General features: G+C 43.6%; 1 protein-coding gene across 1 annotated transcript in view; it reads left to right on the forward strand.

Annotated features, from left to right (window-relative positions):
• The window catches only part of LOC146860656 (gonadotropin-releasing hormone II receptor-like), a 357,503-nt gene extending 341,151 nt beyond the window's left edge, over positions 1-16,352 (forward strand). The window contains exon 4 of the mRNA XM_085646361.1: positions 15,938-16,352. Coding sequence (XP_085502487.1) covers positions 15,938-16,350 — 413 coding nt within the window. The 3' untranslated portion in view covers positions 16,351-16,352. The remainder of the gene's footprint in view (positions 1-15,937) is intronic.
• Positions 16,353-18,683: the final 2,331 nt, after the last annotated feature.

The raw sequence follows: 18,683 nt of genomic DNA on the forward strand, positions 1-18,683 counted from the left end.
GCTCACCAAGTTAATTGTCAGATTGTCGTCCCATCAGTGTACTGCTTACTTTATAGGTGAAAACTCTTTATTCTTTAGAAGGAAAATAGTTTGTTTTCATGTGTCGATCATTACCTTTCTAGAGATGTGAGTTTCTTTCTCTATCTGCGTGTATCCTGTGAGGAGGACCATTAAATTTAGCTGTTTTTCACCCACCTAATATTAGGGTACACCCATCCGAATCATTATGGTGGATTTCAGTGGGTTTGTTATGTACACAATTTACTTTCTTATCATTGCATTTGTATATTGTGAAATCTAATTTACCAAATGTCTGCATATTCCAATATCTTTTTTTAGGAGATGGCACCTCTGTCACATCAGATCTAAAATGTCATGGTATGAGAATGTACATATTTACCCTACGACAGCTAAAATAAAAGCCTTGTGTTATGATGCCTCCTCGTCACACACAAAGACAGTGTTTCAGATAAATCTCTTTATTTAAGTATAGCACAGGAACAGGTGAGGAGTTTGGGCAAGCTCCCACTGCCTCAGCCTCCACGCAGGAAATGCCATGTAGTGGAACCTCGCCTAAAGAATCCCTCTACAGTCAACGTCTCCTGCCACAAAGAAATGTCAACACGCTTTCCTTTCTTCTGCCTCCGTGCCAAGTTCCTGCAAACGTTGCCTCTCTGCTCCTTTTGCTGGAAGATCATTGCATTAGCGCCTCATGTTCTTCACCATCACCTGACAGGATGTCAGTATCCTGTCAGTAAGCCGCAGTAGTTAGTACTCGTTCATCGCCACTGTTAGGTTGAGGAAGGACTCGCTTTAAAGTAGTATTGGATAAATCTTCTTTATTCAAGTAAGATGGTATCTGGAGGCCTCATCCCCAGCCTCGATCCAGTTTAGGGCTTCTAACTATAGCCCAAACAATTCCACTCTTAACATTCCAGGGATGATGCACGTTACAGAACTGTTCATCGTCCCCTAGATGCAGAACTTTGACACTGAACACAGGATGCCACACACCACTCCCCAGGTCAGAGGCAAGTGTGGCCGCAACAGTTGCACTGCCGTAAAGCCGTCACTGTTGATTGGCATGCCTCAGGGTTGCAATAGCACGCGATTCCTTTTGATAATTGCCACTCCTTGCTTCTTAACTCTTGACTGTTTTAACCAATATCAGACCATCCCACTTTTAGTCCATTATCTCACATTCTTTACTGGACAGATGTGTCTTGAGTGGGAGGCCATGAATTTCCTTGGGACAGTATTAGAGATGATTGTCTTGGTTCACTAGGTATCAAATCAAATCATATGTTATTGATATAGACCTCATCAGAGAACCACAATATAAAAATATCATATGTACATAAAATATTGTTAGTCATAGATTAAACATTTCTATAACAGCGGTAAAAAAGTTTTAAATACTTTATAGGATACAAATTCATCTGGGGGAGCTCTATTTTTTTTTTTCCTCATATGACCTCTGTAGATGAAACAACCTCTCGATCTGTGCCACCCCTGTTGCTGTTATCTAAGGGGTCCAGACTCAGCTGATGTTATTCTTGCGAGGCCTAGCCGCACCACACATCATGAGCTGACCAAGAGGTATAATCATTGGATAGCATAAAGTAATTTAATCAGCATCTAAACAATCTAACAGATTCCAAAATAGCCCACGATCTGATCTCTCTCTACTTAGATTAACCTTTTGGTCCAGATCTCTAAAATATCTTACTGCCTTCCACCAGGCTCTCCATGTTGGGGGCACAGCTTGACCCCATAACTTACAGATCTCCCTTCTAGCCAAAAGGACCAGGTAAAATACCAATTTACTTTGTAACCCTGAAAGCCCCAACACCCCTTCAGGCTTCAATACAATACCAAAAAGGATAAGAGAAGGGCTTACCTCAACCTCCGTACCAAGAACATCAAACAAGGTCTTACCGCGCTACCCCAAAATTCTTGAATCACGGGGCAAGCCACACATATATGAACGTCATCCGCTTTCGGGACTCCGCATCTCATACACTTTGCTTCTCCATTACCCTTTATTTTGGAAAGCTTCAGATGGGACCAGTATATTCTGTGAAGTGTGAAAAAGTGATTCTTCCCGAGTGCAGCAGATTTAATCAATGGTATAGAATATCTAAGGATACTTGCCATAAATTTTCCAGATCTTCACTTGGCAAGCACCTCTCCCAGACCAAGTATGGACGCTCCGTTTTTCTATCCGCTGCAGCCAGAAGGTGGTGATACCACTGTCCTACTTCCTTTGTTTTTACAGTTGGGTCTTGTAACTCATCTTCCATGGTGCTATCCTCAGGAGGAGACCAACGTTGACTCTTACACCATGAGGAAATTTAATAATACTTAAATCTGGAGAGAGCTCCACTGGTGAGGTTCCTCCAGACTTCCCAAGGGTAGCATTTGTTACCATCCCCCATGTCCTTCCAGTGTGTGACTCCAGCCTCCTTTAGTGGCTGAGGTAGTCTAAGATGCATTCTGGTGTCCCTGGGGAGTTCCAAACTGGAGCCCAAACAAGCCCGGCATTCCAACCATACCTTAGCCGCCATACATAAAGTCTTCAGTCTGACTCTTTTAAAGAATTTCAGAGCACCAAATTTGTACATGAAGCCAACCTCATCTAGGTCTAAAAGCATAGCTTTAAACAAACTACCGATCAGGGAACTATCTGGCTTTAAAAGTAACATCCTGCAGTTTTTTAATTGGCATGCCCAGCAGTACAACTGGAGATCCGGTAGACCCATACCTCCCTGTGACAATTTCCGCCTTAGTTTCTTCCAGGACAGCCTAAACCCTTTAGCTGCCCAGATAAATGAGGAGATCTTACCCTGTATTTTAAGAAGATCACCTTTATCAAATTCCAAGGGTATATTATTAAAAAGGTAGGCATACTTAGGGAGAACAGACATTTTAATCAGATTAACTCGCCAATAATGGGATAGCGGCATACTCTGCCATCTCTTCAATAAGATCTCCACCTCCTTAGAAACTTTCTCCAGATTTTTTTTAGGGATCTTTCCTATGTCCTGAGTTATTATTACTTCCAAGTATCATTGGGGCATATTATCAAGGACGGCGTTAAAATTATCGCCTGTTTAGCGGCAGAAAACTGCCCCTAAAGCGGCGATAATGGGCTTGATAATATGCCCTGGAGAATTCCAATAGAAGCCCATGTTCACAACAGAACATGGACTTCTATTGGAATTCTCAAGGGCATATTATCAATCCCACTATCGCCGCTTTAGCGGCAGTTTTCTGCCGCTAAATCGGCGATAATTTTTAACGCCGTTCTTGATAATATGCCCCTTAGTTCCTTAGAAAGCCTCACCCCCTGAGCTGGAGCATTCCAAGCCATAATCTCAGTCTTGTCGCTATTGACTTGATATCCCGACATTTTGCCAAAAGCCTGAACTTCAGCCAGTAACTCATATAATGTGGGGTTAACGTTTGAGGACAATAAAATGAGGTCGTTCGCATACAATGCTATCTTCCTAGTAAACCCATTAACGTCAAAGGGGGAAATTTTATCATTCTACCTTAGACTTTGGGCCAGTGGCTCAATGTATAGATCGAATAGAATGGGGATAATGGACACTCCTGCCTCGTGCTACGCTGAATTGTTACTGCCATAGCGACATTTCCATTAACCAAGATCTGGGCCCGGGGGGTAATATATATTTTTTCAAGGACTTCCCTAAAAGCGTCACCAAAGCCAAAAACCTTCAAGGTGTTATTCAAGTAGTGCCAATTAACTTGGTCGAAGGCTTTTGCTGCGTCAACAGTGATTATGGAAAGAGGAAACCCCTGCATCGTTGCTAGATCGATCGAGCCAATTAGGGAGTAAACTAAGTCCAGCATCTTCCTACCCGGTAGAATACCCTTTTGATCTTGATGAATTATTTTTTTTTTTAAGTTCAAAAGGTTTTTATTGGATAAGTAAAGGTGTCAATACATGAGAAAGAATACAAACATAACTTCAATTAGAAGAGAAAAGTAAAACATGGCAATGAAAATATACAATTAATCAGAGGATAACAGAAGTTTAAGGCTAAGTAACAAAAAGCAGCGCTGGTAATAATGAACAATAAAGTAGCTTATATGATAAGAGTAGTACAAATGAAAAGCAATGTCACTCAGGGAGGCTTAGAGACCTCTTGCTGAATGGGTGAAACATGAGAGGAACGTTTAGCACAGGTATCTAGATACAAGGTTACAGGAAGCCATAAATCATGTCGTTTAGCAGCCAAACTAAGGGGGTGCACAAAAGCAGTATCTAGCCTGTGATTGTAACAAACATTGTACCACCATGCTTTGAAAGAAATATTCGCAAAGTTTTTCCAGTTGACGGTGATTTGCTGGAAAGCAACAGCTAACAACAAGTCAACAATTTGCGTATTAAGATCAGTGTCATCCCAACAAGGAGAAAGGCTACCTAAAAAAATATTGACAAAAGAGAAGGGAAATGTAGTGCGGAATATGGCATTGATTTGGGCCCAAACTAGTGTCCAGAAATTTTGCGTGAAAGTGCAAGAGAAAAGCATGTGGAAGAGAGTGGCCTTAGGAGCAGAACAGGACCAACAAAGATCCGGTGTAGAAGAGAATCTCTTATTCAACACCTGGGGAGAAAAGAGAAGTCTGTTGTATGTGAAAAAGAGAGTTTGTGTAAGAGAAGCAGCTCTAGATGTCTTGCGAAGTTTGGTCCATAATTTATCCCAAAGGGAGGTGGGCCAAGAAATGGCAAGGTCAGATTCCCACTGTTCCTCAACTTTGGACTTCGGCCTAGGTGTGAGAGTCGTGTGAAATGAGTGATATATTGAGGAGGCTGAAGGGTGAGTGCGCAAGAAGGAATGAAGCTGTGAGGTATGATCTGGAGGATGGGTATGCATGAGGGGGTTAGAGAGAAGAGCATAAGTGGACATGACTGCATTTTTAAGCATAAGATACTTGCAGGCAAAAGAACGGGGGAGATGGAAGTGTTGGCTGAGAACGGAGAAGGATAAGAAATCAGAATTAGAGAAGAGTTGAGATACCCAGATTAAACCCCTCTGTCTCCAGGTTTTCCAATAAAAGGGCTTGCGATTGATGGTTATACTATTGTTGTGCCAGATAGTGGATTTGAGAAACTCTGCTATAGAGGAAGGGGGGCTAGGAGAGGTGGAAAGAAGCAGCTTGGCGGTAAACTTGTGGATAGGAATGGAGGAAAAGTGAGGCTTACGAGAGAATGAGAGGTATTCAGCAAAAGTGAAAGGGGATAAAGAAAGTCGCTCAATGGCAACCCATAAGGGGGACGGCTCAGCAGGGTCCTGCAGCCAATGGGAAGCTTGCCGCAGAAGGAATGCTTTGTGGTAAGCAGGAAAATTCGGGAAATTAACTCCACCTTCGGATTTGGGGAGTTGCAATCTAAGCAGGGACATGCGTGCTTTTTTGCCGAACCAAAGAAAGGAAGAGAGAATGGTGTTAATTTTCTTAAAGAACTTAGCAGGGATAGGAATTGGGATGTTGGAGATGGTGTAAAGGACTAACGGGGAGAGCATCATTTTAATCGTATCAAGACGACCCCACCAGGAAAGGTATAATGGGTGCCATCTGGAAGTGAGGTCGGACAATTTCTGGGTGCATTTATTGAGGCACAGCGAGACAGTGTCGGAGAGCGAGGGAGTAATGTGTAGACCTAGATATTTGATGTGTGAGGGGCTCCAAGTAAAATTGGATGCCATAAAGTCCGGTTTAAAAGTGAACTTAGTAAGGGGTAAAATCTCACACTTATCATTGTTTAGCTTATAACCTGAAATCTGGGAGTAGTCATGAACTTCGGCTAGGAATGCGGGAATAGAAGTTGCGGGATTAGACATGAATAATAGAATATCGTCTGCGTAGGCTGCAAGTTTAATATTAGTGTGGGAGATTTGGAAACCATGTAAGCTGGGATTCTGACGAAGCTTTGAAAGAAAGGGTTCTAGGGCCAAATTAAAAAGAAAAGGGGAAAGAGGGCATCCCTGACGAACACCTCTACCTAGATTGAAAAAAGAGGAAACTAGACCATTGGCGCAAACCGCCGCTCTAGGACTGGAATAAAGGAAGGAGATAAAGGAGATGAAATGTGGGCCAAATCCAAACCATTTAAGGGCGTAGAAGAGGAAAGTCCACTCCACTCTATCGAACGCTTTTTCTGCGTCTAGGGCAATGGCTGCTAGTGGGTGTTGGAACTGTGGGGATTTGGAGAGGACATTAAACAAAAGTCTGGTGTTATCTGTAATGAAGCGACCTTTAACGAAGCCAGATTGTTCAGGGCCTAGCAGTTCAGGAAGATAAGGGTCTAATCGAATGGCGAGAGATTTGGCATACAGTTTATAATCAATGTTGACCAAAGAAATTGGTCTGTAATTTTTACAATGCTGGGTGTCTTTGCCTTCTTTGGGTATAATACAAATGTGGGCGTCTGAGAATGTACCTGAGGAAGAACCATTTAATATGAAGGAATCAATAAGGGAGTGGAGTCTGGGTAACAACAATTTGGAGAAATGCAGATAAAATTCAACTGTGAATCCGTCTGGCCCAGGGGCCTTATCCTTCTTGAGTGACTGAAGTGCTTTGAGTAATTCATCACCGGATATTGGTGATTCAAGGGCAGATAAATCAACAGGAAAATTGGAAGGTGGTTGGATGGTGGCAAAGAAAGTAGCAAGAGAATGGGCAGTGGGGTGCGTCTCAGAAGAATAGAGTTTGGAATAAAACTGGGAGAATTGCTCTAAAATGTCAGCATCTGTATGCTTTAAAACAGAATTAGCATCATAGATAGATTCAATATTCAATTTGTTTTGTTTAACTTTTAAATAGTTGGCTAAGATCTTCCCCGCCTTATTTTTACCACCATAGAATTTTGAACTGGATTTCAACAAATACAATGAAGCATCCTCAGTGGATTGTTTGTTGAACTGCATCTTAGCAGCAATGAGGGCGGTCAAACTTTCTTGCGAATGGGATGTATAGAAAGAATGCTCTAACTTTTTAATCGTACAAAGGAGGTCATTGGTGCGTTTACGAGCAATCTTGCGTTTGGTAGCCACAAAGCTGATAATGAAACCTCTAGCTGCTGCTTTATAGGCGTCCCAAACAACATGGTTAGGCACAGTGGGTGTGTCATTAATGGTGAAAAATTCTGTGGTGAAATCTACAAAGGAGGCGGAGAATTTGGGGTCGAGGAGTAAAGTGTTGTTAAAGCGCCATCTCTTTGGTCCAGTGGAATTGGGTAAGATGTCAATGTTTGTCAAAACGGGGGCATGGTCAGAAAATAAAATGGGGCCTATATCAGCGTGGGTTAGGGATTGGGACAAATGGTGGGAAAGGAAAATATAGTCAATACGCGACTGGGAATGGTGAGTCGGGGAGTAGAAGGTGAATTCTTTAGAGGTAGGATTGCAGAGACGCCAAGCATCAATGAGTTTATGTTGGGATATTGCTTGAGCGAAAAGCTTGTGAGATTTGTTAGGGACAAAAGGTACCTTGGAGTTTCTGTCTAAAAAAGGGTCAAAGGGAAGGTTACAATCACCAGCTAAAATAAAATTATCATCAATATATTCAGTGATACGGGAGGCCATTGCATGCCAAAAAATCTGATCACCACCAGTAGGGGCGTAGATATTAAGAAGGGAGAGGGGGGCGCCCTTTGAGGAGAGTTTGACGTACAACCATCTACCTTCAGGATCTGATTCAGAAGTCAGGAGCAAATGAGCAAAGGATTTACGAACTAATACAGCCACACCGTTTCTCTTACCATCACCCGGAGATGAGAATACAGCACCCACCCAGCCTCTCTTAAGTTTAACAGCCTCAACGTCAGACAAATGGGTTTCTTGTAAAAAGGCAATGTCTACATTCAATTTGGCTAAATGAGAGAGGATTTTTTGTCTCTTGATAGGAGAATGCAAACCTTTAACATTCCAGGAAACAATTCGAACTGACATTAAGGATTAGTCAAAAAGTGGATCAATTGGAAGGTAGGGCAACAAGGAAATGTCTCGCAGCGAGTAAGGGCACAGGAGAAAAAGAGAGTAAGGTGAGAACTGACGTGATGGAACAGGGGTAGAAGAAAAAGTGAGAGAGGAACCAGGGCAGCCATAGAAATAGGAAAGAGCCAAGAAAATAGAAAGAATGATAAAAAGATACAGTAATTCTTAAAGATAATGATGAGTAAGGTCCGAGGGAGAATCAAATAGGTAAAGGAAGATGAATACAAGCAAGAGAACCAATATGTAATGAGGAGAAGAAAGAATGACGAAAGAGAAGTGGAATAGAACCATGGAAGAGGTAATGACACCAATAAATCTGAAAACAACGAGGGGAAAGGTGAGATAAGAAAACATAGAACGTAAAAAAACATGATAAATAAGGAATGAAGAGTACTTACGAGGGGTAGCATGGGAAAAATACAATCAGGAACTGGGAACAAACGGAAACACATGTGGAGATGAGGGGAGGGAGGTAGGGCCAACTGGGAGAGGCAGGGCAATCGGGATGAGGGAGACGTCCAACCAGAGATAACACAACGGAACGCAAAACAATGATCTGTGAAGGAAGAAAAAGAGCATGGTTAGAAACTCGAACACAACGAAGATAAGAAAGAATCAAGTGACCAACTGAGGAACTGAAACAACACTATCAGACGATAAAATGAGAAATATAATCTTAACTAGAAGTCATACAATCTGAAGAACCTGCAAAAATAAAGGCATTAAAGCAGAGCAAATTAGAGGAACAAATTGCAACTACAAAAACAAGTCATGGTGGGTGGGAAGAGGGACCGGCTGTCTCCATGTCATGTTGACCACAAGAGTTCAGGAAGCTTCGAAGGCGCGCTGGATCCTCATATGTCGTAGTCTTGTTATTATGAGTGACCTTAAATAGGCAAGGATGAAAAAGCCCATATCTGGCACCAATGGAGCGAAGGTCAGGTCTCATATCAAGGAAGGCCTTACGGCGGTTTGCAGTGGTCCTGGCATAGTCTTGCGCAAAAAACAAAGTGGAGCCTGACCATGTGAGGCGAGGGGAGGCTTTGGCGGCTAAGAGGACTTTCAACAAGTCTGTGTACTCTAGAAAGTACATTATTACACCTCTAGGCTTCGTTGACGTGGAAGGAGAGGAGGAAGCTCGACCAAGCCTGTGGGCACGTTGGATATTTAGTGAGGTGTCTTCAGGTAGGTGAAGAAGCTTCGGGAGAAAGGACTTGAAAAAGCTGATGGGATCATTTCCCTCACAACCCTCCACCAAGCCGTAAATACGGAGATTGTTGCGCCTGTTGCGATTTTCAAGGTCCTCCACCTGCTTCTGAAGAGAGGAAATCTGCGTGTGCATGTGGGAGACCTTGGTCACAGAGTCCTGAAGAGAGGAGACATCACGCTCCACCGACGATACTCTTTCATCCATCGAAGCCCAATTGTCAGTGAGAATCTGCAACTTAGCATTAGTCTCTTCCATGTAAGGGCGCAAGGCCCGTATCTCTTCGAGAAGTAACTCCATAGAGATGGGCGAAGAGGACTTAGGAGGCGAAGGGGGGTCCTTTTTTAACCTCTTAGAGTTCGCTTTTGCTGAGGGTTGTGAGGGGGTGTCCGCAATCGACGTCATCTCAGTTGAAGCTTCCAAATGGGCTAGTGCCGTGAATAACTTGGAATTTTTAATGAAATTGCGCTTCTGAACTCTGCTGGAGCAATCCGCCATCAGCACGCCTATGGAGCGTGAGGGCTTAAGATATCCTATTGCCTGACTCAAAAAAGGATCAGAAAGCAGATTAATACATAAATATGCCAGGCCGAAAAGTTGGACTCATAGGTGTTGGAGAGTGGAGACCTAAAGATGGCCGCCTTACATGAGGAGAGGTGAAAATTCCAGTCAAAACATGCAAGATGATCTCAACGTTCGACTAAAAAAGCTCCAAAGGACAAATTAATGTAGAGGCGTGCCAGACAAAAACTGTGGATGTAAGTATCAAAGACTAAAGTCATAAAATGGCCGCCGTGTATGAGGAGAGCCAAAAATTCCAGTCAGAACCATGAAAAAGGCCACCTTTACAGAAGAAAAATAAAGAAAAGTCACCTTAGAATATTGATCCGCCACATTTGTGCCTCAGAGGATGCTGGGGTCATTTGAGTGCGAGCCAGGAATCTCATGCGCGCTAGGACGCGCTGCTGAAGCAAAAATAAACAAAATGGCGGTCGCGGCCGATGACAAGCCGCGACCGGAGGAAAAATGGGCTGTAAAGTCCAAAATAGCTGTGCCCTAGGAACGAAAGGGGAATGAAAGTGAGCCTGGCATCTTCCGGTGTAAGGGGCTTCCCTCCGTTACTGGAAACAGGTGCGCGAACCGCCGGTATCCTCCGGTTCGGACGGAGCCGTCACCCGAACACCGCCATCTCCTTCGGGCGCCTAGCCACGCCCCATCTTGATGAATTATTGACCCCACTATCTTACTAAGCCGAGCATTCAATATACCTGCAAAGATTTTATAATCGCAGTTTAATAATGATATGGGGTGATAGGACTGACACTGAGTTGGGTCCTTCCCGGGCTTCAAAATTAGGGCGATAACAGCCTCACTCCATGAATCCGGCAAAGAAGAACTTCCTCTAAGAATTTCATTAAACAATCTCAGCCAGGTCGGAATAATTTCATCAGATATCAACGTATAGACCTCTATTGGGATTGCATCGGGTCCCGCTGCCTTCCCTTTCTTAGCTTAATTTAAAACTGCGAGTATTTCACTCTCGTCTATATCTTGGGTAAGTATTTTTTGGCTAGCCCAATTCAAGTTTGGGTAGTTGTTTCTCAGAGAGCCAATGATCTATAACCTCATCCTCAACCATTAACTCCTCACTATATAGGCCTTGAAAGAAATCCACAAAACCTTTCTCAAGATCCCTCTTTTCCTCCACGATCTCCACCAGCCATAATCTTACTGATGTAATTACGGGATCTATCGACTCTGCTCTTCATCACGAGTAATTTACCACAGTTCTCGCCTTGGTCGAAATCTCTCATTTTACTTGCCTCCCACTTTTGAAGCATAATTCCTTCAGTTCTAAACCTAAACTTCAACTGTAGATCTTCGAACCTTGCTAGTAAAGTTTCTTTCTCCCCATCAGCCACCTGTCCCATTTTTAAAGCTATCTCTGCAAGTGCTAGTTGTTTCTCTAAATCTACGATCTTGTTTTTTTCCGATCTAGCCCAGCCCGCGACCGCACCCTTTAAAGTCCTCCTCAACCAGGCCTTAAAGGCATCCCACACTGTATGCAGAGGGGCCGAGTCTAGGTTATGAAGAAAAAAGGTGGCTGTTTCTCTCTTTAATGTATCGGGGACCAAAGGTTTCAGGAGAAATCTCCTGTTCAGGGTCCACCTCCTCAAGGTCGGCTCTGGGTGAAGTTCTAACTTTAAGGCAATAGCGCCATGATCCAAAATGTGGATAGGTAGATATTCTATTAACCTTACTGTTTCTAAATCCGAGAGATCAATAAATATATAATCAATTCTGGAGTAATGGCCATTTTTTTTACAATAAAAAGAATATTCACCTCACCCATTTTTTTCCACCATACATCACAGAGATTGAAATTTGTAAGCATTGTGGCTAAATAAGCTTTAACACGTGGTACCGCAATCTGTGTTCTAGGGGAAGATCTATCTAACTTGTTATTGAGCAAGACATTGAAGTCGCCACGTAAAATCAAGGGAGCTTCAAAATCTGCCAAAGCTAAACATAGATCATTCAGAGGGGCCGTGTCATCGTCATTAGGACCATAATAATTAGCTAGAGTATATCTGGAACCTTGACACCTCACCTCTGCTATTACCCACTGTCCTCTGTTATCTGTCTGTGTCTTAATAAGCTCCACTCCTGAGTTTGTTTTAAAAATTATAACCACCGCCTTTGAACAACATTGTTGGTCGGAGGCTACAATCCTCTCAACCCATCTTAGTTTCCCAAACAAAGCCTTGCATTCTGATTGCAGCAATGTGTCTCTTGAAGCACGAAAATCCTGGCCGGATTATCCTTTAGGTGTTGCAAGACCAGACGTTGCCTTCCCTTGACTCTCAGACCTTCACATTCCAATATAAAATGCCAAGGGACTCACCTCCCCCTAACACAGATCTACCCCCTATAATATTCCTGATTCTTCCCTATGCTGCATCTACAGGTGAATATTAAGTTACATGAGGTCCTATTTTTATTTTTTTGTTTTCTCCCAATGCTCCCAACCAGCACACGTGCAACAACTCCCTATCCTCCCTCCCCACCCTTGGGAACCCTCCCTGACTATTCATTGGCAAATAATAATTTATCTTCTTGGGCCGGGGGACACTAACCTAAAAAAAAAAAAAGTAAGAAAAGTATAACAACTGAACTCTCTCCACTAGCAATATACGCCAATTTCAGCTAGCTGCTGGTTTCTTATGAGTCAGAAAACTGTCCACTTCTTCAGGTAATCTAAAATTATACATCTTATTATCCAACATGACCTTCAGGAGTGCCGGGAATTTTAACTGGACTTGCGCACATAGCTCCTTTAAGGGATCTATCTGCTTTCCTAGTACCCACCTTCTAGCCCCTGTGATACGAGAGATATCTGATCTTATTCTGAGGGATACATCTTGTACCTGGATGGTTTTGAGCTTCAGAGCTGCCCCAAGTAATTGTTCCTTGAGAGCATATTATTGAATATACACCAAGATTTTCCTGGGCTTCTTCCACCCAGGATTTAGCTTAAACGGATCTCTATGGACCCGTTGAATCTAGGTTTCCCAGACAGACGCTGAGGCAACCTGAGGGAATGCTTTGGTCAGAATCTCTATAACAAAGGTCTTGATGTTATCCCCGTTCAAACCTTCTTCAAAATCAAGGATCCTGATGTTATTCCTTCTGGAATTATTTTCAAGTCTCTCCAGTGTTTCCAAGAGGTATTCCTCCTTCTCCTTTAACCTACTGACTTCTAAAGTGTTTACCTTTACATCCAGACTTAGCGCTCCCATTTTATTCTCTAGCTCCTCCATACGATACGTTAGTGCAGAGATGCTCTCCTCTAGATTAGTACATGTATCCTGTATCTTTTTTTGGTTTACTTCTGATATGGAGAAGCGTTCCTTGATCTCTAGGGACAGCTGAGTCAACATCCCCTGTATTGGATCCGAGCCCTGGGTTATTTTCGCCTGCGCCCTCTCTGCAGTTTCATTCCTTATATGGGGACCTTCGTGTTGAGCGTTTACCTCCGCTGAAGAGCTTGGCTCAGATAGGATAGAGAATCTATTTGACAGTGTGATGGCAGAATCTGATGGCGAAGTGATCTGTGCCGAGGATGCTCCCTGCTTTACGGTTTCTTTGTTACTCTGCATGTTCAATTTGAAGTAAATTCTGAGTGATGGAGTCACCCTTGCTGGGGGCAGGGTAGATTTCTTCTTCCTCTCCTTCATGGGGGTCAACTTCCCTGCCTTATCCGGCAGTTTCCTAAGTCTATGCTTGCTTGGCGCGGCAGCTAAAACTTGACTAGGCAGTGTAGCTTGATGTGGATGGAGTTCCTTCCCTAGAAACATACTATAGCCTTATAGCCCGCCGTAGCGGGCTATACCGGCTGTTAAAGGCACGCTGCAGCGTTAAAGGCCCGAGCCGAAGGCGAGGGACTTTAACAACAGCAGCGGGACTTTAAAAGCTGGTATAGCCCTGCTACAAAGGGCTATAAGGCTATTAGAACATTCTGCCACTAGAGGGCAGAATGTTCTAACAAAACGAAGCCTTCAGGGAGCGCGAGGGGATTCAAATCCCCTCCGGCTCCCTGAAGTCTTTGTAAACAGCCAGAGCTGTGAACAAAGACACATTGGAATGTTGGTGCTCCGGGCTTATACCAGCCATTATAAACCCGGAGCACTCCATTGTTTTCAATGGAGCTGCCAAAATTCCAATGTTCTAATAGATCTTAATTTGTATATTTTCCCTGACAGAGTCTCGCTGTCAAGGGTTAAACTAGTGGAAAGATTAGGAGGTAAATTATGTTGTACCAAGGGGTCTACCTTATATGGCTGTTTATTTCCCCCTCACTGCAGAGAGACAAACTCCATAGACCTAAATCTGGACCTGGAGACTGAATCATACCCTAGCTCATCTGCCTTTACCTCAATAGGATGATGACATACGTCCATGCAACGGCGTTTCCAAATAGTCGGGAGCACAGAGCACCCCTCCGCTTGGGTCCAGCTCGTCCCCTGCGCTCTTACTAATAAACAACATGCATAGTGCATACAAGCGCTACCTGGGCTGATCCGGTAACAGGGAATCAAGTCAAACGAGCGAGACCGGGCTCAGCGAGACTCATCAAGCACTCCGGCGGCTCTAAGAAGGGCAAAAGCTGGTCCACCACACATCCAGTACCGGGGGGTAAAGAAATTAAGAGAACAGGTTTAAACACCTATATGATGCAACTCCCCTCTTATCTTGATGGTGATCCTTTCCTCCCGTGAAGCCCACTATCCGGGTGGAACCACACCTTGAAACCCCTGCATCTTGCTCAGGGGCAATAAAGAGCCAGAACTTCCCAAGTTCCCAACAGTCAGACACAAAGTGAAATGGCTCACCATTCGTCTCTCCAGCCTCGCTGAATCCTAAAACGAAAGACTGGATCCTTGTTGATGGGTAAGGAAAATCCAGAACGGTGTCACTGACCCCCATCCAGGAGTCAAAGAAGCTGCTAGCTTCCAAACTCTGGTCGCCACCTCCAACGGCTGAACTGAGCCTGGAGCGAGCAGCGCCACGCTGACCCGCCCCCAAAACTCGCTGCCGTGCACACTGACCCATGGATCCACAGGTCTGCCACAACAAGCTGCCTCGGGACGGGGAGCCGAAAGCCAAAGGCTCATGCCGTTCGAGCTGTCCCAGCAATACCCAGCAAAAGGCAGACGAAACAACCCTACGAGAAGGGCAAACCAAGACGCCAACTAACCGATACTACCTGACTTCATTACACCGACGGGAGTTCAGAATTCAAAGAGATTAGTGGAGCTCGACCCGCGACCGGCTTCCTAGCTGGCTGCCATGTTCATCTCCTCTGAGGGAGCTCTTATTAACTCAATCAGATCTATGGTTCTAGAGATATTATAGTTAGTACAGATAGGTTTTATAAAACGGCGGCATGCTTCAACCAGAAGTTTGTTGGGACAAATGAATAATACATGTGCCAAGTCTTGGATTCCTACACTTCAAAGATGGCAGAGGCCAGTTTTGTCAAATGTACAACCCCAGTTTTTAGTCAGATCTTTTAGTGGTAGTGTCCTCAGTCTTAACATCAGAATGCAACGCCTGACCTTATGTTCTAATGAGAAACTCATCACTGGGTAACTGGTGGCTTCCCTCAGGTCAAACAGGGCTACACTGTTCCTCCAAACTCGCTCCTTCTTCAGAGTGTGGCCTACACATCTATAGAGTCTGAATAATGTGCGTTTTTGTATATCTTCAGATATGTGGGTGTTTTATGGCATAAGTTTTGTGTATTTTATTTAATCTCCATGATTTATAGTTATGGTGTCAGCTCTGTGAATTAGGAAGTTTGAAAACTTTGGCAACTTGAAATAAAATGCACACATAATGTAAAATTAAAAAAGAAACGAAAATTAAAAAAACAGATCATGTGAAATCATGTGTGTGTGAAAAACATAAACATACGATGGAATGTATTGTGGATTCATTAACCAGGACTGTGGTCAGTTATTTATAAATGCCACAATATTTTATCAGAATTGTTCATTAGTCTGAGAAATGCTAATAACTTTCATTTTGACTTCCAATTTACACAAAGGTATCTGCGGTGGATGCTCCACCTGTAGTACCATTGAATGGATCCATCTCCATGGTCTCAACGTGATTTGCTTTGGGTTTGTTTTCTTCGCAGAGCTGGCGAGAAGTAAGAACGACCACATCTCCAAAGCCCGCCTGAAAACCCTGAAGATGACAGTGGTCATTGTGGTGTCCTTTATGCTGTGCTGGACTCCATACTACCTCCTTGGGCTGTGGTACTGGTTCCGGCCCCAGATGATACACAACATACCAGAGTACATTCACCATAGCCTCTTCCTCTTTGGCTTGCTGCACACATGCTCGGACCCAGTTATCTATGGCTTGTACACCCCCTCCTTCCGGGAGGATCTGCGATCTGGCTTGCACAGGATGAGTTTAGCGCTGGCCGGGCGGAAGCAGAACAAAAAACAAATGTCTGGTTCCGAGGTCAACATCAAAGACTGTGCGTCTAATGATGGCGGCACTGACCTTCCCTCCAATGGGACCACTGTTCAGACAGTTTTCTAAGATGGAACCTGTACATTAGGAAGTAATAAAAAAAGAGTAAAAAGTTGAGAGATTGGTGGTGGACTAGATCTCCATTTAATAGTGCGCCATGGATGCAACACTTCAAATGAAGCCTGCAAAACCCACCAGAAACTATGGTACTAAAAGATAATGGACAACTGTTTTGACAGGGAGAAAGCAGTTTTTCTCCTAAGGTGGCTGCATTAACTGAATGTGTTGCATGTACAAAGGTGAATGCACAATTCTTTAGGTCCTCTACATCCATACGACTAGCAGTCCAGTGTCTCGGCCATGCAATTGGGAGCTACAGGCCCATTTATTCTGTTTACCTCACACTTATGACAAGTGTTCATGAGTGACACCAACAGCGCAGCATTCTAATGTCCAATGGGGGTGGGGATGAAGCCTTACACATCACACCCTGCCGTAGTATATTACTTCTAGAATTGATCATTGGTACTCATGCTTGACTCACAGCATTTTCACTAGTATATGTTGTGTCCCAGCAGGACCCAGGCATAGGATGGCTTTCAGGTAAGGTGAACATGGGTTGCATTATTGCCCAATATTATTACAATACAAACACCTACTTGGAGCTAGTTTCTCAGCATGTTTCCCTTTTCTGTCCCCCATGGCTTCTGCTCCTTCCTCCTCTTGCTCCTCCTCTTCCTTTCTTTGCCCCTCGTGATAAGGTAAGGTTTTAGATGCCATCCATGTGCCTCTCTCTGTCTGTCATGACGGGACAGTGTGGAAAACTGTAGCCTTATAGAGGTTTTCCATCTTCTAAAGCTCAAATGTCTCTGGTCAGTTTTTAAATATCTTGTAAGAGAGGAGGCTTGTTCCTAAGTGCTCCAACATAGCAGATACATTGGTAACAATTTGGGTGTTTGAGGAAGTCAATAGGAGTCCATGGGTCTCCTGGTTCAACAGTTGACAATTTAACTACTGGACCACACTTCTGCCACCTCAGGCACCAACACATGAACTGAGCTGCCAATTGCACCACAGAGAAAACACAATGGGTGGAAGTGCAGGTCAGTGATGTTCAGGTTGCCTTTTGTAGTTACCACTTCAAATCCTCTGTAGGCACTCAGGAGAATTTAGGGTGCAAATTTAGTGTTTGTAAATTGTGCAAGATTGAGGACACCAGGAGATGGAGTTGTCTATTGCAGTAGAAATGTTTTTTCTCTGCTCACCTGTACGCACCAAGCAGTGAGTGGCTTAGGAACTTGAATGATGGCAAACACCAAACTTTCGCATGGGAGCCTTTGGTAAATTTCTTTGTGGAAGAGGCCGGGACCAGAGATAAGTACCTTCCTTGAGTGCACTGCGCAGCTCAGTGTGTGGAGTGGCATTGTGTGCCAATACCAGTTGAAGTAGTAAGGGGCACTGGTATGATGCTGAGTTCACGGGTCAACCTAGTGACAGATTCTAACTAAGACCACACTGTGGTACACCAGTGCAGACAATCCACAACTACTAATTCAGAGAATGAGATATGATGATTGTGGGACAGTCACTCAGATTTGAGAAATGAAGGTTATTTAGTGCCAATTGGAAGGGACAGCAAGAGAAAAGACATAATGCCACAGATCCTTCTTTGTGAGTGTCTTTCTACCAGACAGAAAGCAGAACATTATCTATTGCATGACCTCACAATACTTCAATTCCACTGAGAGCTGAAATTGTCCTAACAGGTAGGTGCTTTCAAAAGGCTGGCAGGGCTGTCTGTCAATCACAGGCCAAAATGCCACAGCTTTAAAGTCTTTCAGAGAGAGCAGCCTGTAGGGAAATTGCTCCATTTTCTTAAAGGGCGTTTCTCTCCCAAAATAAGTTTGCTTGACAACCAGTTTTTATGCCCCTACGGTGATGCCACAACTTTGATTGGTGTTGACAAATCCTTTGGCCACAGTGGGTGTCTGACCATGGTTACTACTTGTTCTGATGTGTAAAGGACAATCCTTAGTTTTGGAATGTTTTATATGTTTTGGAATATGTTGTGCCTCATTCTTTGACTTTCAATAATATTTCAAAACCATTGCTCTATAATGTTGCCTGGCTTTCCCAAAATGTGCCTCAAACTAGCTTCTGTGAAGGTATTCAATCTAGTGCAATGGCTACCAGTGTGCCACTTCATCCAGAAATTGCTTCTTTATATAAGGCAATCTTTATGTGATTTGTTTTCTATCTTGAAGTCAGAGCAATTTCATTTGTCATATTAATTGTTCCTTTTATTTCTATTGGAGTCATTTGCTCGTTCAGTAGTGTCGCCTGAAGTAGGCAGCTCTTCAGGGATTTAAATCTTTGGAGTATTCATGCTTAAACCAAACTCA

The sequence above is a fragment of the Triturus cristatus genome, chromosome 3_1, assembly GCF_964204655.1.
Source record: "Triturus cristatus chromosome 3_1, aTriCri1.1, whole genome shotgun sequence".
In the NCBI taxonomy this organism is placed as follows: Eukaryota; Metazoa; Chordata; class Amphibia; order Caudata; family Salamandridae; genus Triturus; species Triturus cristatus.